This window comes from Lygodium microphyllum, chromosome 6 (assembly GCF_053477565.2).
Source record: "Lygodium microphyllum isolate KBCC chromosome 6, Lygodium_microphyllum_v1.1.10, whole genome shotgun sequence".
NCBI classification, from domain to species: Eukaryota; Viridiplantae; Streptophyta; class Polypodiopsida; order Schizaeales; family Lygodiaceae; genus Lygodium; species Lygodium microphyllum.
In genome coordinates this window covers 73,808,002-73,830,151 of record NC_141140.1, presented here as the reverse complement: position 1 = coordinate 73,830,151, position 22,150 = coordinate 73,808,002, and the positions used below count along the sequence as shown (strand labels likewise).

At 39.9% G+C, this 22,150-nt stretch overlaps 1 protein-coding gene across 2 annotated transcripts in view; it reads left to right on the top strand.

Moving 5' to 3' along the window:
- The window catches only part of LOC148034680 (uncharacterized), a 90,237-nt gene extending 82,396 nt beyond the window's left edge, over positions 1–7,841 (top strand). Inside the window, exons 11-14 of one of the 2 annotated variants that reach the window (XM_087679645.1) lie at positions 6,524–6,655; positions 6,899–6,943; positions 7,050–7,127; positions 7,286–7,841. In XM_087679645.1, the coding sequence (XP_087535771.1) occupies positions 6,524–6,655; positions 6,899–6,943; positions 7,050–7,127; positions 7,286–7,348 (318 nt within the window). In that variant the 3' untranslated portion in view covers positions 7,349–7,841. The remainder of the gene's footprint in view (positions 1–6,523; positions 6,656–6,898; positions 6,944–7,049; positions 7,128–7,285) is intronic. The other variant, XM_087679646.1, reaches the window with a different exon arrangement.
- Positions 7,842–22,150: the final 14,309 nt, after the last annotated feature.

The following is a 22,150-nucleotide window of genomic DNA, read 5'->3' as shown; positions in this document are numbered from 1 at the left end:
TCTACTTGATATTAAATGGTGAGACACTCTCATACTCATGCTCATTGATGAGGTTACCATCATCATCAAATGATGGATCCCCAGGCAACGGTTGTGTAGGCAGGGGGGATGTCATCATGAGGCACAAGATGGGAGCTACTAGAACCCCATCTCACATATGTTTGCAAGCTACTTGAACCAACCCTTCTCGACGTCGTGGGGCACCGAATGACCATGCCCTTGTTGGCACCTACTCGAACTCCTTGCCCGTCATCACGTTGACTATGAGTGTTAAGAGTATCTACTACTATAAGCTTTCTATAGAGCTTTGGAAAGATGATCTCCTTCTCCTCATCCACCTCTAGATGTACACTCTGAAGAGTGTCGCTCATCAACTTGAATGTAGCAACATTCACCTATACAATGTACATAAGATTGTAAGTACTAAATTGTAAAGTATAAAGTTCAAAAGAACAAATTAAAAATTGACTTATCATTTTGAAATTTAAACTTTACTTGTTTTGGATTACCCATGCTCATTATAGCCCTCATCATGCATAAGTTAGTGTGGCAATAGACTAGCTGCTCTTAATTGTTGTGTGCTAAGCCAATTGCGAATCTTTGTGTGAATGAGAGAATTGGCATTCTAGTTTCTCTCACATACACCCAAAGAGCAATCTTGAGTAAGGACGCTCATGGCCAAGGGTCGAAGAGTCTCCAATACATATCATGAGTGCATAGTCTCTCTATCTTCGACAATACATTTGTCATCCTCAAAAGATGACTTGAAAGCCATGCTTATTGTGCATGCTGTCTCTTTGTGATCACCATGCAATCCCCCACCTCCACCAATGCTGCTCTAAAGAAGTAAGCTCCTCATTTGAGGGGCCTACTACAATCACAAATTACAATTCTTAGAGAGAAAGAGAGAGTTGACTCTTCAGCCTTGTGAGTCAAAAGATTTAAGAATCAACTTTCAAGAGAATGAAAGGCTTAGGGGCTAGTACCCATGTGCCGCTCCTCCTCCTCTAGTGGATCCCTCTCTTATCTTGGTGAGAATCTAGTTTGCGATTCTTTGCATGGAGCAACTAGTCCCCCCCTCGTTTTGGAAAGATGTTGGAGAAGTCGGGCCGCACGACTTGTATAGTGCTTCTTGTAATACTTGCATGTCCAATGGTGGGAGTTGGACTTCTTTGTGTCCCTCTCCACATGGATGCCATGCAAATTGAAGGGCTTGTGCTTCTCACAAGTCATGATGCCGATGGAGGGCCAAGGCTTCAAGCTTGGAGGTTGGAAGTTTGAGACTGGGTGGGGGAAAGGAGAGTGATAGAGGCTTGAGACAGAGAGAGATAGTGAGAGGCTTGAGCCTTGAGAGAGAGCAAGAGGGAGAGTGAGAGGCTTGAAAGTTAGAGAGAGAGGGGGTGGGATAGGCTTGAAAGTTAGAGAGAGAGAGAGAATGGGATAGGCTGGTAGATAGATAGTTTGCTTGAAGAGAGAGAGGCTTGAGAATACTTGTTGATTTGGTGTGGAAGGATGGAGGGGAGGAGCACCTTTTCTAGGCTAGAGAAGAGTGTGGAAGAAGAGAGGGATCCAAGGTGGAAGAAGAGAGAAGAGTGTGGAAGAAGAGAGCCCCGAGAACAAATTTGAAATCCAAGGTGGCTGGGGTAGGAATGTGGCATTCAAGGCATAGTCACGCCCAAAAAATGCCACGCAGGCTTAAACAGACAAAAAACATGGAGTCGATGGCCATTGGACAAACACGGGAATGTGCCCAGACGCGGTGGCGGAAACTTACCACTTTTAACGTACGAATCCATACGGATACATATTGTATCATATGGTACAGATCCTATAATACAATATGTTCCCTATGATGTACGAAGGCAACTATGCTTGACACATTTGACTTTTGGGAGTTTGTCACCCCCCCTATTCCACTAATTGTGGATCCAAACACATTTATTTCTATGGATCGGGTGCCTCTTTGGGATCGGCTTAATGCTTGTGCCCATTCATTCTCTTTTTCTTGAACTTCATTGATATAGTACCATGAAGGATTAGATCAACAATATGGATTGGCATCCCTTAGGAAAAGGACATGGTTGTGACCTTTTTGTCATATCTCCCCTCACCCAAGTATGATGTCTTCTACACCAGTTTCTTATCTCATTTCTAGGACACCAGCAGTTTGGAGAAATCTGGTTTGCCACAAGGAAATAGGAGGAGCAAGCTTTGTTAGTCATGCCTTTGCAGCTGGTACACCAGAGATAGCACAATAGAAAAAGGAAAAGAAAAGAAAATCAAATGTGAGGTATCATTTGACTTGGAGCTTGACAAGGAGGCCAAACCCAAAGGTTTTCCCAAGTATCCTCAGTGGAAATACCAATCATCTAAAGAAGAAGTGTTGGAGCTTGGAAGAAGTATCCTCACATTTGTCCTAGTGTGAAGGATGGAGGAGAGGAGTCTGCATCTACTTCTCGTATGTTACAATGGAGTTTGTCTTTCTTCACATTGATGACGTGGAGTGAGGATGATCTCTTGTTTCTTCCTCAGGACGATTCTTGTATGTTACAATGGAGTTTGTCTTTCTTCACATTCATGACGTGGAGTCATGATGATTCTGTTGTTTCTTCCTCATCTTCCAAGTCAAGTGCTGTAGCTCATCTTGAAGAACTATTCCTTCTCTTTGTTTTGTGGATCTTCATCACCCTAGGTGCCATCTCATTTGAGCCCATCCATGATGTGGGCACCATGCCATTCATCCCTGTCCATCAAGATTCAAGTTCAGTAGTGGAAGTCCATGTCCTACATTTGGGCTTCCATGTTCTATGTGCATTTTCGCTTACTAGTTTAGGGCCGGTGTTGTCTTCACCCAGTAGAAAGAGCCACCCTCTGGACTAGTCATCAAGAGTGTGGACTCTTCCAGCTCCCTCCCCTTGTTCATCAGCTCCAAAAAAAAAAAAAAAAAAAAAAAAACTATGGTGGTTCCCTTGGGCTCTCTAACCCTTTGAAAGGGGGATTCCAATATTGCTGACAATTCTGTGGCCTTAATGGTTCCATTGCCAATTTTAGAGGGATATTTCTCCATTCCCTTCAAAGTTCTTTCTTTCAATTCAGGGTTCTCCACTCTCCCAGGACTTTTTCTTCTTGCAGCTGCTCTTTTCCTTCTTCTCCAAGCTACCATTTGCCTTATGGCATCCGTGTTTGCAAGCCGATCCCTTAACCTTTGGTCCCTGATTTCCTGCCCATTTCCTCTGATTGCAGGTAGGTGTTCTAGCCCTTCAGATACCTTCTCACTATCATGTATGTGATTCGGCTCATCCATTTGGAGATGGGAGGTCACACTCCTTAGCTGGTTTTCTTCTTTGACTGACAAAATTGACATCTACTGGTCTTCAATTGGTTTTTTGCTACCTTGGATCCATTCTTTTTGCATTTTGAGCTTCAGCCATACTGGGGTCCAAAGGGAGATGCTAGCAGTCATATCTTTCCTTGTCTTTCTCCCTGTCCATGTCTTGGTTGTCAGCCTCAGACTGAGTCAGACAAGGACTTTTGGAGCCTCGGCATTGGCTCATGTCTGTCAGTCCTTTCATCCTTGACATGTGATGTGGCAGCAGTATATTGACACTCTGTTTTAGTAGATATCTGTCTGCTGAGGTTCCCATGTGCCATCTGCAGCACTATTCCTGATTGTCCCTCTCAGTTGCCATGTGCTACCCATCTGTAGCTGGCCTTATTTGGAGGCAGCCAGTTGACCAGATTTGCAGGTCTGACCTACATTTACAGCAGGTTGACCAATTTGGTAGTTTAGGCCTCATAGTCACAATCAACTTCTCTGCTGTTGCTTGTTTCTGATGCCTCACAATCAGCCTGCGGCATTTGTGTAGGGTTGAATCCTGTCATCAGATCTGGTTTCATCCAGCACAATCACACCTAGCCTCTACACACAAGGAGAGAGCTGCTTGTAGGAGAGGATGGTTTGGAGACAAATTTCTATCATGAATGGCAGCCCATAGGGAGGTCAATGATTATGATGATAGTACGCCTGATCAGGGGTAAGCTGCTGTCATACCTGTGGTTATAGAGGCCCTTTTCAAGCTAGTGACAATTCCGTCAAAGATTATGCAAGCTTCCACAGCAAAGATACCCTTGCTTGGCAGTCGTACCCTCGAGAGAATTGGCAGAGGAGAAGAATACTTGATGCTCATATGCGTAGATATGCAGCTGGTTGAGTTTGCATGGGATGAGGATAGATAACTCCCACCATTTAACTATAGCTTGAGCTTTGATGTTACTGAGGGGCCCTATTGAGAGACAGGAGAGCAGCACATCCAGATCCACATAGGTAAAAGGATGCTTATGGAGTTCCTCATCATGGTGAGCACTAGAGTTCCTCCCCTTGATCGCTATTTGTTCAATCCCAGGCTGATCATGCCCACTCTGGGTTGCCTTGGAGTGAGCCATACCCTTATTCTTGATGAGATGTCCCCACCCCTGAGACAGTGACCTGGTGTAGATCCTATGAAGGGGATATTAAGATCAGGAGACACTACCTTAGACCTATAGACGTGAAGACATCTTATTTTGTTTGGATCTTAGCATTATTTATTTATTTCAGCTTCTTAGCTTTTTAGCTTTCCTTATAGCCATACACATTTACCACTTGATATTCTCACTATTCATATTTTAATTGTTTTCTCAATCCTAAGACAGAGCCATTTTGGCCTTGTTAATATAAATATCTTCTTTGTCTCTGTTTTGGCTTTGTTTTTTCTTTTCTTTGTGGGCAAGGTTTTTTTTGGGGACACCTTTTCTTAGTTTGTGGTGATTTGTTTCTAGTTCAGGGCAATACAACCATTTGTAGTTCTTTGTGGCATGTTCTTAATGCTAATGCCCCCTTTTCCTCCTCTTCCTCCTTTTTGGTGACGCAGTTGGTTTGCTTATGGAGTCAGTTCTTCAAAAGGTCCAGTGGCATCCTGCAGAGAATTGCATGGTCGCCAACTCCTTTCAGGTGGAATTATTGGCAGTGTCCAAGTTGATTGTGTGGGATGGGAAGCAAGAAGATCGTCCCAAATTGAACTGCATGGCACGATTGTGCCTATCTTCTGTCTTTGACGCTAATCTGGACAATTGAAGGGGGTTGATGTCTTTCCGCACCAGCACGAGGGTTTTTTGGATCCCTTGAGGATATAGGGACTTGTGGGACCAGCTTTTGACCGCACTACAGCCCTGAAAGTACTTCCTTGCCTTGGATTCTGATCGTCCATGTCAAGATGGACCCTATAGGTGGACTCCACTTCGAAAAGGCTTCAGCGAATGGAGTATATCACCTAATGATTAAAGATCACCATTGGCTTGCCACCAAGGCTAATCTTGTTTGGGGCTTGCATAAATCTCGGGATTGGTGGAAAATGACTATCATGGAGGGTTGGGTCAACAAGACTCCATTTAAATGCAAATTCTTCCTTTGACCTGTCATGGTTAGGGGACTTCCTCTTGCAGTGGCACATGCAAAACGTTGGATTTTTTGTTTTTTTCGTCTCACCAGTGTGGAATCTTCTCACCACCGCTTTCTTTCGTGCCCCTTCACATGGAAAATCTGGACCCTCTTGTCTAACATGTAGAGGGCTATGGTTGGCACGTTGCTATGCTCCTTTGATTGGGTCTTTGCTCACAACCTACATACCCCAGTCCGGCACAACCATATATGAAGATTGTGTTTCATTTTCTTTGTTTTTGGGGTGGTTGGCATAATTGGATGAGCTAGAATGCCTTTTGTCTTTTATTCTTCGGTTTGGGGTGCAGAGATACCTTGCTAAGCTGAAAGGTCTCCTGCACTGGCAGTTGTGGATCTTTGTCCAACACGCTGATCTTCTGTCCAGGGAAAACCTTCCTCCTCATCTTGAAGATGATAGGTGACTGTAGTGGCATGCTCCAAGTTGTTGAATTTGAAATCACATGTTGGAGTTCTATATCCTTTTCTTGAGTGATGAGACTTGTATGCCCATATCTCTTGCATTTTTTCCAGCTTCAAAGAACAAAGTTGCTCAATATGGCAATTGTCTTGAAAGGTCGGTGAGAGGCGGTTTCTGATTCTTTCTGCAAGTTCAAGTGTTGTGTGTGACAGAGACTTCATTCTGTTAAGATGTTTTTTCTCAAAGACCAAGTCTTTGTAGGGGGTTTGCAGTTACCTACCATATAGCAATCACTTCAAATATTGGCTTTTTACCACTTTTAGACAAGTGTTGGATAAGCAGGCTCAGGCTACATGATTGTATGATGAACCTGTTGCATATGTGGTGAAGGGAGCAGTCTTGGTAAAATGCCATCTGTCCCCAATGGTTGTACTGGTGAGCTCCTTGTCCTTTAGATGTTGTAGTCCTTAATATCTACCCTTATGACCCTATTCAGCTTAGGATGGCTTGAAATCAAAGCAAGTCTCTAAATTATACTCAACCCTAATGTGTTGGTTCAGATGCTATTAGTTTTTATTTTTTTAAAAGAAAGCTTTGAATTATTGACCCCTCCAAATGTCTTGGCCCAGGATTTTTACCGCATCTTAACAGAACCAGAGGCTAACATGATCAAGCAGCAGATAGCTCTTATGAAGGCTGAAAACGTTGATCTTGTTTTCACTGATGATGCAATCAAAGAGATTGCCAATGTCTCTGCTGAGGTTTGAATTTTTAATGATCTATGCTTTTCAGCAACTCTGTTTATCTAAGAGCGGCTTTATGTCTTGCTTTGAATGTCCTCTAAAGTCTATTACTGGCCTTTACAAAGATGTTCAAAGATTCTCTTGTAACTTCATTCTAATAGTTTTTGAGGTTTTAGCTGGTTCTTAGTGGCACCATTCTGACTACTTGAGAAAGTGAAATCTTGTGTTCTGTTCTTACTCTACTACATTCATCATACATAGGTGAACAAGTCAGTGAACAACATTGGTGCTCGGAGGCTGCATACGGTATTGTTGTTGGTTATTTGTTTGTTTTGCTTTTCTTGGGAGTCTTTCCACGATAAACCCTGAAAACAAAAAATTTCAGATGACTAAATATGTTTGTGAAATCCAGGTAATTGAGACAGTTGTGCAAGATATAAGTTTTCATGCTCCTGATCTCGCTGGTCACACTTTCATTATTGATAAAGATGTAAGTCTTGTTGATCCGGTAACCTGTTATTTTGTCATTAAAAATTATGCTGCTGTGCCCTTTTAGCCATTGTTCTTGTGTTCTTGTATTCCATCTGGTTCGAAATGCATTCATGTAATTTCAGCAAATTCTAACTGATCAAGTATATTGAGGTGCAGAAAGTGAGAGCATCACTGGACAAACTCCTTTTAAAGTCAGACCTATCAAAGTTCATACTTTGAATATGTTCTGTATAGAGAAATGTAACTTTGATGAGCAGTCTCACTGACCACCATACTGTACAGTATGTGCATATGATTGAACAAAGAGAATTGCCCTGGGAAGCGACTATGCAAATAAATGAGCCAGAGTTTCAATGTCATTTGGGCATCAACATATTCTTGTGATTCAATGGCAGTCGGAAAAAAATAAAGACAGAACTCATAGCTTAGAATTGAGGAAGCAGTCGTACATTCCTGACTAAAGCTTCTTGAAAGGTGAACCAAGAAGAGGAAATATGGGAACTCAGTAGTATATTGGAAGGGCGCAAAAAGGACAGGCCTGTTTGAATTGGTGTAAACATCAGTGGTGAGGATATTCATCCCATTCATCATCTTTTAGGCAACGGATATTCCTACTTAGAAGAGCTTTGGTAATGTTGGTTTCTTGCCTTGACATAGTAATGTAATTGTTTTCTTTTACAAAAGCTGTGGCAATGCTGGTTTCTTCCTCATGCTCTTTCTAGTTGCATTTTTGCTCCACGATTGGCCTTTGGAATTGCTCTTTAACTTTCTTGTCATTGGTGCAGTTTTTTGGGGCATCATCTTTTTCTTGTTCACATCTTTCCTTTGAAGTTGTTCATTCATCCTTCCACTTGCCTTGAATATAAGCTGACAACATCGTCAAAGGTCAAAGGCTTTCATCCATATGTGGTAGAACACAATATTAGTCTTGGGAATCCTTCGCAATTAGTGTTTGAACACAATATTGTGATACGTTTAATGCAAGCTTTGTGTGCTGTTGAAGCTTTTTGTGATTTTGCTCAGTAACTTTTCAAGTGTGCCAAACTTACTCTCTCAAGGATGTGAATCTTGATCTAATCTTGGATTTCATACTTAGTCCGTAACTAGCTCTAGATAAGACCCTTTGTTTTACACCAGAATTTTCATTCACGAATTGGTACAAGCATGGCAATGCATCTCAATTTTAATGTAATTGTTTGAAGTTCAATGATCTGTCGATGTAGATATAAGAGTGTACATGTGCACGGTCAAAAACTTTCTTCTCTAAAATGCTTACGTCTCTCGTTTTGAACTTGAGTTCAAAGGTGAGGAGTAAAATAGGGGAAGCCTTTCTAGAGGTAGAATTCAAGGGTAGTACTTGGCTTGTAAATCAATTTCATCATGATGATTTGGTGTGATAGAGGAATGAGCCATTGCACCCTCACATGGTTGCTTGTAGATAGAAATTGATGTTAGAGCTTTTGCAATTTGTTGCTTTTTTATTGTTTCCCATATTCTCAAGGAGGAAAGCATTATAAGAAGTGAGCTACAAGTGTTGCCATCAGGAGCTAGGGGTGTTGCTCACATTAGAGTGTTTGTTTTCTCACATATCTCACATGACACCATTGTTAAGAGGATTCAATAGCTGTAATGGTTTTAGTGGCGTATCATATATTTTCACGTTCAGAGTCCTCAATGTTTGATGTTCTCTTGCTACACTTGGTGTGTATAGAACCTTGAGACATAAAATGTTTTTTGGGTATTTAGACCCAAAAGAAGTGTTTTTTACGTGTTGTCAAGAGTATCTCTAATGAAGAGTGGACCCTACAATCATAGGAAGAGGAGGTATGTCATTCATAGAGGAGTTTAAAAGGCCTAAGCACTAAGTTAATTTTTTAGGATCGTCATGTCTTTAGTAACTCTTGTGGCTTTGGTAGTTCGGTCCTCTTATTTGTGCCATAGGCACCCCAAAGTGAATTGTAACTAAAATCTTAATGCGAGTCATTTGGTCATATGTGCCATTCAGGTGTGTCAAACAATAATAACATAACTTTTCTAGTATAACTCAACACATGACTAGGTGAAATTGCTAAGTTGAATTTATCAAGGTAGCAAAAATCATTATAGAGAAGTTTAGGAAGCTTAAGCACCATGTTTGGTACATTTAGAAACTAATATAGCTCTAGTAGTTAGTTTTTCTTAATATGTTAATGGTACCACGAAATGGATTGTATCTTTGTTTTATACACCTTTGAGATGTCTTAAAAAGGATGTTAATACCACCCCCCCCCCCCCCCCCCCCCCCCCCCCACCAACACACACACACACACACACACACACACACTCTCTCTCTCTCTCTCTCTCTCTCTCTCTCTCTCTCTCTCTCTCTCTCTCACGCACGCACGCACGCACGCTCTCTCTCTCTCTCTCTCTCTCTCTCTCTCTCTCTCTCTCTCTCTCTCTCTCTCTCTCTCTCTCTCTCTCTCTCTCTCTCTCTCTCGCGTCTCCCCTCATTTCCTTTGCGTAACTCAATCTCTCCTACTTTTCTTTTTTCCCTTTCCCTTCTTTTTAAACCTATAGATCTCAAAAGAATTGGTATTTTTAAAATCCTAAAGAATGATTTGAATAAAGAGTATAATGAGTCTTGAAGTTGCTAATGTATAATATGAAGGATGTTATTAAACTTGCCTCTTGCATATGTAGCTTGTGTATCCATGATCAAAAGAAACACTCTAATCCCCTTTGGGAAGAGAAGTTGACTTGTTTTTTTGTCTTGATCTATTCTTGAAATCTTTTGTTTCTTAAAGTTGAGACTCAAATGAAAAAACCAATCTTGCTAGGTTGTGGCAATCATCTTCAAATCCTAAGCATAGAATTTCGAGCTTAAATGGATTGAAGACCCTCAAATTTATGATATTGTGAGAAAAGCATGTTGGGTACTTAAGAAAATGAAAGAAGAAATGAGGACAATCGAAGCAATCAACAAATGTGGATCTCATAGTCTACATATTAATAAGATTTGGAAAACAAGATTGCGTATAGAATAGAATGGTGCATTAATTAGCAATACTTCGATATGTATGGGAGAGAGTTGTTCATCGAATTAGATACTTTGCGCATGATCACGAACAAAATGTAAGAGAATGACCTATAGATTTCAAGCAAAGTATTCAAAACCTAGTCATCAATCAAGATATTTGTCCAACTAAAGTTTTTTTTGAATCCATACTAAGGACAAAGCAAATGTGGTGTCTTAGGATTTATCATTATATTTAAGCAAAATGTTATTTAAGAGTCACACAAAACACATTAGTATAATGTGTACCTCAAGATGTAAAGAGTTTCATCATTGCATTTTGGACTAAGCAAAAGGTGTGCCACCTATAACAAAAAGAATATATCTTATTTCAATGTTAGTAAAAAGCAATAGGTGTTGACATAAGGCATTTTCTATACAAGTTACTTTCTAACATTTATTGGATTATATCTCTTTTCGATAGCACATAATAAGTCCAAATTTTTATAGGTTGGAATTTAGATATATGACATACAGTTATAATGAGATAGTTGCCAATCATAATGAGATATATACTAGATACTATATGCTCCATATCAATAGAGAATTGTATACACATTGAAAATGCTAATATTACACAACATTTCTTTTATAACATATGTTTACAAATAATGCATGACCTCTTCTTGGTAACACAATCTTTCTAATAGCATAAAACAATATGTAATACAAGCAATGTATTGTATAAGCTGTAAGTGCTCTACTATATTGCATGATGTAAATGTTAGATAAATAAATAAAATTGTAAATACTATGTGACATATATGTCATTATAGTTTAACTCTATGATATTGTGATACACATAGTAATAGTATTATAATAGGTTGTATATAATGTTTCAAAAAATCTAGTAATATAAGTCAATTCCTTAGGGTGTGACATAAGTATTTGGATATAACAGTAAATAGTATATGATATCGATGTCATTATAGTTGAACTCTTCGATATTGTGTCATGTGTAGCAACAATGATAATAGGTTGAAGGTATATAATGTTGCCAACAACATGTATAATTTTCCACATGACATATTTAGTAATATAGGTCCATTTCTTAGGGTGGTATATATCATGCTGATATAATAGTTCTTTATATCACATGCCTAACAATATAAAAGTACAACTTTTTGAAGGAAAAAGCCCAAGTGGAAGCACGAGCAAACAGAAGCAAGAGAGGTGTGAGCTATGGCGGATGGAGAGAGAGAGAGAGAGAGAGAGAGAGAGAGAGAGAGAGAGAGAGAGAGAGAGATGTGTGAACTCCAACAATTACAATGTGTGACCGGCCTTTCCTTTATTCAAATGCCACTAAAAGAATAAAGAATGAACTGATAGTAATGGATGCCCCATGCTTGCAATATGCAGGTGTGGGTATTGTCAGTGTAGTAATATATGGGCGGCTAGGCATAGGCGCCTTTACCCCCAACAACCTCCCACTTAAATGTGAATGTGCCTCAAGTGAAGAGGGAACAAGAAAAAAAGTAACAAAGTACAATGTATATATAGAATACAATAGGATGAGGAATAGAGGTCATCTTATCCAACACCCATAAACTTTCCTAGGAAAGCAAAACGCTCTATTGAGAGACTTTTTGTGAGTAGATCTACAGGATTTTGGTTAGTTGAGATCTTAACAATATCAACAAACTTGTCCTCAATGACCTCTTTGATAAAGTGGTACGCACCTCAATGTGCTTCGTCTTTGTTTGAAAGATCGGATTCTTGGCTAATTGGATAGCACTCATAGAATCCAAATGTAGTGTAGGGACCAGTCAGTCATACCAAGGTCACCCTCACCAAAGAGCCTCCTTGCAATCCTCAGTGGTTGCAATATACTCGGCCTCTGTGTAGTAGAGAGGGCCATGTATTTGTGTACCCTGGACATCCAAGAAACAACACCCCCAGCAAAGGTAAACATATAGCCAAAGATGGATTTCCTACTGTTTGCAAGTCCTGCATAATCAGAGTCAATGTACCCTATGATTCCTGTATCTTGGCCACCATAACATATGTACATATCTGTTGTGCCCTTCAGGTATCTCATGATACCCTTGACGGCATCCCAATGATGTCTACCAGGTATAGCCATATAGTGTTTCACAATTCCCACAACAAAAGCTATGTTAGGATGAGTGGCTATCATGGCATACATTAAACTACCCACTAAGGATGCATAAGGGATCTTGGCCATCTCGGCCTTTCGCTCATTAGATTGTGGACAATTGGCCTAGCTCACCTTCATATGAGAAGGCAAAGGACAGCCAATAGGCTTAACATCCTGCATATGAAACCACTCAAGGATCTTCTGGATATATTCCTGTGATAAGTAAAGGAGCTTGGAGCCCCAAGAGGAACACCAAGGAAAAGGGAATTCTCTTGCAAGAAAATCTATCTTGTAACATCAACAAGCTTTTATTTCATTCTTTTGATCATCAAAACAAAGAAAACAACAATTCTTCACGCATCATCATAGTAGATTTCTCCCACGGATTTGATAGAATCAACCATATTCTCCAACATCTTCACAAAATCCATCAATAGAACAAAGAAAGCAAAGGAATACACCATCTTTGAATGGAAATACATCACATATTATTCATCTTCAATATCTTCATAGTCTTCTCTCTCAATCTCTTACATACAATTACACTGTTTTGATAGATTTGGCTATCTCTGACTCTCTCTCTCTCTCTCTCTCTCCATCAATAGTACATCATATCTTCACTACAATCACTCAATAATCACCCTCAATAATCCTTCTTAGGTCGTGGATGCACCTCCCAAGAGGTATGTCTGATATGAAGAGGCACCAGAGCCACTACAGTGACTCTTCATAGCTCACCACTGTCACTTCACTCCAGTCTTTACTTGAGTCTTCAGCAGCTACTTCTTTGACTTCTTTTAGCTCTTTTGCACTTGTATTCACGACTCAGCTCTAGTTCTTCTTCTTCTACCATCTTTAGCTCTCTTCATCCTTGTACTCCACTCTCTCCCATATCAGCAGGCCAGCCGCTCAAGCCACCTACAGGTTCATAGGCTCAGAACCTGTCAACAGAGAGTTACAGAAAGGTCAAAGATCAGACCAGAGCCAGTACCAAAACCATTCGAAACATAAAATCAAAGCTTTTCAGACTAAATAGCTATTAACTAATCACTATTCCAAAGAAAAATACAAGAAGAGTAGCAACTTTACAAGGTAAAAACTATTCAGACCAAATACGAAACATCAATGTTCAGATCTCCAACCAGAGTAGTAAAAACATCATGAGCTTAATAAAACCATTCCAACCTATTCAAAACACTCTCAAACCACTTCCAAACCAATCAATCATCTCATAAAATCAACCATTCGGCTCTCAAAAACAACAAAAATCAGCCAAAAAATAGGTCATTTCAACACTCAATATATCCCCACACTTAATAAGGAAGCGTCCTCGCGACCCAGGAAAAAGGGAATACAAGTTCATTCAAGAGCTCAACTTTGATCTTCAATAAATCTTCAAAAACAGTCCATCCAACCACTACCCCAACTTATAACCTGTATCTGATATAAAGAATACAACGAAAGGAAAACCCTTTATACATTAACACTTCTTATCAAACTGGAAATCACAACAAACTTGTAAAGGATATAAGAGGTTTCTTCTTCTGCATCAGCATCTTCAACTATCCAACCAGCAACACCATCACCGCAATTCTCCAAAAATATAGCTCGCACGAAAGCAAATCGAATAGGCAACCACCACGATCTTATCACATAAATTAACCCACAATACAAACACTACACACAACACAACCATCTGAATGACTCCTCCAAAAAGAGAGATTTATCATTAAAAATCATCCACAATACATTGCAAAGGTATCAATGAAGATGATCCCTTTTGAAGGCTTGGTGATTTCGAAAACATCCATGGACAAGGATTCATCTACAAATGTCTTGGGAGGATTCTGAAAGAATTGAAGGCAGCACATGCTTTCCAATAAGACAAGGTATCTGCTAGGCAAACAGAGGGCATGAAAGTACAAGACATCCAGTTGTTGGGAATCAATACTCACATTGACATTCATGCACAACTTTGGAATAGGTTTTGAATCATTATGAGAATGCCTACGCACATAAAATGAGCAGTTCAGCGCACAGAAGGATCTGCAGACTGAGAATATTGCTGAGCAAAATGCAGATAATTCTGATAAGCCTGACTAGCACTTATCCATTCTCCTGGGATCAATGGCCAATTGATTTGAGGTCCAGTAAGGGAATCATTTGAACTCCAGCCTCTTCTTCGAAGAATCTTCTGATCAAAACCTTGATACCCACTAACCAACTGAGGAGGATTAGGAATAGAAGTGTTAGGAGACGAAAGAGGGACTAATGAAAGAGGATGAAGCGATGGATAGGCAAAATCATAAAATGAAGAATGGATTAAAGATGGATTTGCTGAAAATTGAGGAGATTCGGTTAAGAAAGGCGTTAGAAGATAAGCAGGAAAAGTTAATAGAATATCAGGGGATGGGGAAGGACAAGGATCAGGAGGTAAAAAAAACTCGATCTTCAATAAAAGAACAATGGGTAAATATAGGAATTTGAGGAGATCCTTGAGGTTGGAAAAGAAGGGGTAAAATGACATTTGGGTTAGATTGAAAAAGGAAAATATAAGCATCATACCTATGAGCCATTTGTTGATAATGAGTTAGGCATGGTAAGGACGGACCTAAAGCTGATCTACGATGATAGGCTTCAAAGAAAGAAGTATCAAATGGGGGTTGGTTGGAGAGATAGGCTAAAAGATCCACCCTTAGTTGGTTAATGTTCTGGGCATGAGCTAAAGCTTTGACTTGACGGTGATTCAAAATGACAGCATCAACCATAGTGTGCCATGAAAACTCAGGACACTTAGCCACCTTTGAAGAATATCCCTGGAACATCTCATCAATCCTCAACTCCAAATGTCCGACATACAAAGAAGCTTGCAATACCACATCTCCGACATACCAAGCCAGATCTTCATCATCTGGAATCAGTAAATCACCCCTCAAATACATATAGGACAAAAGCATCTTATTTGGAGTGACAGAGTCTTCAAAAACCATCCTTACTACTTCTATCAGCAAATCTGATGACCAGGCCCCACTCCATCCATCCTCTGGAATATGTAAATCCATCGTGGAAAGTTTTATATAGAAGGCCAATTTCTGTTGTTGATAATGAACAAAAAAGGAATGATCTGGTGGAACATATTCTTGATACTGCTCAAAAGAAGACCATAACAAATCCATGCGAGATTGCAATCTTTCCACCTTGGCCTGAAATAAGGGACATAATGTAGCTTGTCTCTGAAGAGCTGCCAAGTCTACAGGGGATAAAAGAGAAACTGGTTGCACAGGACTCTGTGTATTAGACCGAGACTGAGCCAACTGGTCTTTGAGTTGCTGGATTTGAGCATTGCTCTGATCTATGATAGCTGTGGTGGATTTAAACTTCTCTGCTTGGGCAGCTTAGCATCCCGTCTCTACGGGCTTTGAAAAGATTTGGCGTCTGAAGGAATGCATGCAAGGTGCTGCAAGACTGGGCAGGAATTGTCACTGGAACTGGAGGAGGAAGAATAGGCACTAACTCAGCCACCCTCTTGAGGCGTTTTCTCTGAATGACAAGGGGAGGAGGAGAATCATCATCCTCAATTATCACATCATCATCTTCATTATGAGGCGGAGGAGGAACTTCTGGAGGATCAATTGGAGGTAAAGGAACTTCCTTTGCAGGGGCAGCATGTAGCAAGAAGACATAGAGGAAGGACCCAAATGTAACATTAGTCACATTTCCTCGAGTAGCTCGGATAAAGTGGTGATCCATCTTGGAGAGGAGGTAGGTACTCCAATCAATAGTTATGCCTTTCAAAATCATTCGTGAAGCTGTAAACAACTCCTTGGAAAGATAATGAGATGGGGATTTTGCAGGCATGAACCTGTCCTGAAGGAATTGGCATAGTTGTTTCCATAGGGGATTGGAAATCATGGAGACACCGACTCCTGACGTGGTAATGACCTTCTTCGGATCAAGAACATCTTGAGTCTGCTTCTGCAACAGCTTCAAAATATCGTCGTTGGCGAACAACAGTCTGGCAGCAGGAACAGACTCCCCACGATATGGCAGACCAAGAGCCTTGCCTAGACTCTTTAGTGTCAGAAGAACAGTAGTGCCACGGACTGGACCAGACCTCTTACTGTAAGAGGTTAAAAACTCGTCACAAATGGTAGGATCATCTGGAACCAGTGGGAAAGAAAGGCTCACGAACTTGGACAAGCCCGTTTTAGCGACAACGTCCGAATCTAGTAACAAATAATAATCATGTAAAGCCAAAGGAACATACTGGATCAGGGGAGGAGTACGAGAGGGCGCCATTCTGATGGTTACACACACACACACCAAAAACACAGACAAACAAAGAGAATGCCTACAAAGCAACATACGAAAACCAAGGATAAGATATCAACCAATGTGGTAAAACGTGACTCGACCAACTATCCCCAATCAAACCACAGCCTAGAAAAAAAATTCGACATGACCTCTACACATATGCGACCGAAAGCTTCATGCGATGCAATATGCAAACACCCAAATCCCCGTATCAGGCAATAAAGAAAAAAAAAACTTCAATCGTACCCTTAACCGTATCACATGGACAAATCAGACTACAAAAAAAAACGGACATCAAGACTGGACCATAACTTGACCATCAGTGGCAACTAATAGACCTTTACGCGCCCATCCCACGAAGCGAGTTCATTAAAAAGGGAAAATAAGTGCAGTGAGGGGGAATTAATTTAATGAAGGGTTCATTTTATAAATTATTAAGAAATGGGTAAATTTTTAATTAAGTGTTAAACCTTAACAAGAAAACGACGATTCCTTCTTAAAATTTTAATTACAAATTATTAGGTGGAGCGGTGCTTTAACGCAACCCGGGCTTCGATACCAAACTGAGGTCTCTAAATGCAAATTCATTTATTAAAATTTAAGGTGATGTGGAGCACTTTTTTGCCAGCGCGTACTCTTGTGATGGCTCGTTCATTGTTATTAAAAATATTAAGGTGCCTCTGAAGCGCACATAGCGCATGCTAAGTGAACGGGGGGTTAATTTTAATTAGAAAAAGGTGTGTTTGGCGCGAGCGCGCGTGCCATGGTGGTGTTTAGGATTCATGTTAAAAAATAAGCGTGAATTTTGGGGTAGCGGAAAAAATAAAAAATATACAAGGAAAAATACCTGGAAGTGGGTGTATGTGTATGTAATGAATGCGCACGTCTCAATCCCCAAAATGTAGGTCAACAATCCAAAAAGAAAAACCACGGACTGAAAATAATTGGACACACGACATAACAAGATTAGTGTATATGAATTTGTTTGGATGATTGATGGCTTATATGTTGTTGTTGTTGTTTTTTTTATTAAAAAAATGTTGTGTATTGTTGATTATGTATTTTGGGTTTTATGTGTTTTTGTTTGTTGTAATGTTTTTTTTTTTTCGTGTTTTTATTGATCTTTGTGGTAAAATTTTGACAATGAAACACATATAAAAATGTTGAAGATTTTCAGCATCAATCCACCACATGTGACCAAGGTATCTGGATTTTTTCAAAATTTTCAGCTTGTGTTTGGAATTAAAGAGGATTTTTCATGAATTTAGGCATTTAATGAAGCATTTTTTCCATAAAATAATAATGGAATAAATTGGCACAACATTATCAACTTAGGAAATATTCCAAAAATAAGTAAAGAAGTTGGTGAAATTTTCAGGGATTTTTGTGCAATTAAATTGGTATTTTTACCAATTTTAATAAATTTTTGCTCATTTTGTGTGTATTTTAGAAAAAAATTTTACTTTTAGAAGTTTTTGAAATTTTTTTCTGATATTTTTATATTGGAAAAATATTTCAATTGACTGTGCAGAAATATTGGAATTTTTAAAAGATTTTTCTATAATTTTTTAGATTTTAATTGTTTTTTGATGATTTTTTAAAATTTTAAATATATTTTTAAGGTTTTTCGGGTTTGGAAATTAACAATTCGGGAATATATACCCGGGAATGGATTGTGTGTCAGCTGCGTGTGAACAGCTGGCTGGTGCTATCCCCACACTTAATAAGGAAGCGTCCTCCGACCTAGGAAAAAGGGAATACAAGTTCATTCAAGAGCTCAACTTTGATCTTCAATAAATCTTCAAAAACAGTCCATCCAACCACAACCCCAACTTATAACCTGTATCTGATATAAAGAATACAACGAAAGGAAAACCCTTTATACATTAGCACTTCTTATCAAACTGGAAATCACAACAAACTTGTAAAGGATATAAGAGGTTTCTTCTTCTCCATCAGCATCTTCAACTATCCAACCAGCAACACCATCACCGCAATTCTCCAAAAATGTAGCTCGCACGAAAGCAAATCGAATAGACAACCACCACGATCTTATCACATAAATTAACCCACAATACAAACACTATACACAACACAACCATCTGAATGACTCCTCCAAAAAGAGAGATTTATCATTAAAAATCATCCATAATACATTGCAAAGGTATCAAATGAGATGATCCCTTTTAAAAGCTTGGTGATTTCGAAAACGATCCATGGACAAGGATTCATCTACAAATGTCTTGGGAGGATTCTGAAAGAATTGAAGGCAGCACATGCTTTCCAATAAGATAAGGTATCTGCTAGGCAAACAGAGGGCATGAAAGTACAAGACATACAGTTGCTGGGAATCAATACTCACATTGACATTCATGCACAACTTTGGAATAGGTTTTGAATCATTATGAGAATGCCTATGCATATATGCCAAGTACCAAATAAAATGAGCAGTTAAGCGCATAGAAGGATCTGCAGACTGAGAATATTGCTGAGCAAAATGCAGATAATTCTGATAAGCCTGACTAGCACTTATCCATTCTCCTGGGATCAATGGCCAATTGATTTGAGGTCCAGTAAGGGAATCATTTGAACTCTAGCCTCTTCTTCGAAGAATCTTCTGATCAAAACCTTGATACCCACTAACCAACTGAGGAGGATTAGGAATAGAAGTGTTAGGAGACGAAAGAGGGACTAATGAAAGAGGATGAAGCGATGGATAGGCAAAATCATAAAATGAAGAATGGATTAAAGATGGATTTGTTGAAAATTGAGGAGATTCGGTTAAGAAAGGCGTTAAAAGATAAGCAGGAAAAGTTGATAGAATGTCAGGGGATGGGGAAGGACAAGGATCAGGAGGTAAAAAAACTCTACCTTCAATAAAAGAACAATGGGTAATTATAGGAATTTGAGGAGATCCTTGAGGTTGGAAAAGAAGGGGTAAAATGACCTTTGGGTTAGATTGAAAAAGGGAAATATAAGCATCATACCTATGAGCCATTTGTTGATAATGAGTTAGGCATGGTAAGGACGGACCTAAAGCTGATCAACGATGATAGGCTTCAAAGAAAGAAGTATCAAATGGGGGTTGGTTGGAGAGATATGCTAAAAGATCCACCCTCAGTTGGTCAATGTTCTGGGCATGAGCTGAAGCTTTGACCTGACGGTGATTCAAAATGACAGCATCAACCATAGTGTGCCATGAAAACTCAGGACACTTAGCCACCTTTGAAGAATATCCCTGGAACATCTCATCAATCCTCAACTCCAAATGTCGGACATACAAAGAAGCTTGCAATACCACATCTCCGACATACCAAGCCAGATCTTCATCATCTGGAATCAGTAAATCACCCCTCAAATACATATAGGACAGAAGCATCATATCTGGAGTGACAGAGTCTTCAAAAACCATCCTCACTACTTCTATGAGCAAATCTAATGACCAGGCCCCACTCCATCCATCCTCTGGAATATGTAAATCCATCGTGGAAAGTTTAATATAGAAGGCCAATTTCTGTTGTTGATAATGAACAAAAAAGGAATGATCTGGTGGAACAGATTCTTGATACTGCTCAAAAGAAGACCATAACAAATCCATGCGAGATTGCAATCTTTCCACCTTGGCCTGAAATAAGGGACATAATGTAGCTTGTCTCTGAAGAGCTGCCAAGTCTGCAGGGGATAAAAGAGAAACTGGTTGCATAGGACTCTGTGTATTAGACCGAGACTGAGCCAACTGATCTTTGAGTTGCTGGATTTGAGCATTGCTCTGATCTAAGATAGCTGTGGTGGATTTAAACTTCTCTGCTTGGGCAGCTATCATCTCCTTCATCTCTTGACTCTCCTTCTGTAACTTATCTCTCTCTTCTGTTACAGCAACCACTTGAGACCTAGCTTCTGTCAACTCAGCTGTCAACTTAGAGATTTCAGCTTTTTGAGTATCCATGAGCTTACTCTGTTGCTCCATTTGTGTACAAAGATCAGAGAATTTCTCCTGAGAAGAGGCTAACTCAGTATTGGTCTTATTCAGTTCCTCCTTAGACTGCTGAACTTCATCATAAAATGAAGAATATAATTGCTGGATACAGGCAGTTATCGAAAGTTCAATAGAACTCTGGATATCCTTGCACAGGAACGGAATAGCATCTCATGTTACCAGGCGGTGAACAGAAGGAATAGTAAGTTCTAGCATCCCGTCTCTATGGGCTTTGAAAAGATTTGGCGTCTGAAGGAATGCAGGCAAGGTGCTGCAAGACTGGGCAGGAACTGTCACTGGAAGTAGAGGAGGAAGAATAGGCACTGACTCAGCCACCCTCTTGAGGCGTTTTCTCTGAATGACAAGGGGAGGAGGAGAATCATCATCCTCAATTATCACATCATCATCTTCATTATGAGGCGGAGGAGGAACTTCTGGAGGATCAATTGGAGGTAAAGGAACTTCCTTTGCAGGGGTAGCATGTAGCAAGAAGACATAGAGGAAGGACCCAAATGTAACATTAGTCACATTTCCTCGAGTAGCTCGGATAAAGTGGTGATCCATCTTGGAGAGGAGGTATGTACTCCAATCAATAGTTATGCCTTTCAAAATCATTCGTGAAGCTGTAAACAACTCCTTGGAAAGATAATGAGATGGGGATTTTGCAGGCATGAACCTGTCCTGAAGGAATTGGCATAGCTGTTTCCATAGGGGATTGGAAATCATGGAGACACCGACTCCTGACGTGGTAATGACCTTCTTCGGATCAAGAACATCTTGAGTTTGCTTCTGCAACAGCTTCAAAATATCGTCGTTGGCAAACAACAGTCTGGCAGCAGGAACAGACTCCCCACGATATGGCAGACCAAGAGCCTTGCCTAGACTCTTCGGTGTCAAAAGAACAGTAGTGCCACGGACTGGACCAGACCTCTTACTGTAAGAGGTTAAAAACTCGTCACAAATGGTAGGATCATCTGGAACCAGTGGGAAAGAAAGGCTCACGAACTTGGACAAGCCCGCTTTAGCGTCAACGTCTGAATCCAGTAACAAAGAATAATCATGTAAAGCCAAAGGAACATACTGGATCGGGGGAGGAGTACAAGAGGGCGCCATTCAGATGGTTACACACACACATACCACAAACACAGACAAAAAAAGAGAATGCCTGCAAAGCAACATACGAAAACCAATGATAAGATATCAACCAAGGTGGTAAAACGTGACTCGACTAATTATCCCCAAGCAAACCACAGCCTAGAAAAAATTCGACATGACCTCTACACATATGCGACCGAAAGCTTCATGCTATGTGACATGCAAATACCCAAATCCCCGTATCAGGCAATAAAGAAAAAAAAACTACACATTGTACCCTTAATCGTATCACATGGACAAATCAGACTACAAAAAAAAACGGACATCCCATCCCATGAAGCGAGTTCATTAAAAAGGGGAAATAAGTGCAGTGAGGGGGAATTAATTTAATGAAGGGTTCATTTTATGAATTATTGAGAAATGGGTGAATTTTTAATTAAGTGTTAAACCTTAACAAGAAAACGGCGGTTCCTTCTTAAAATT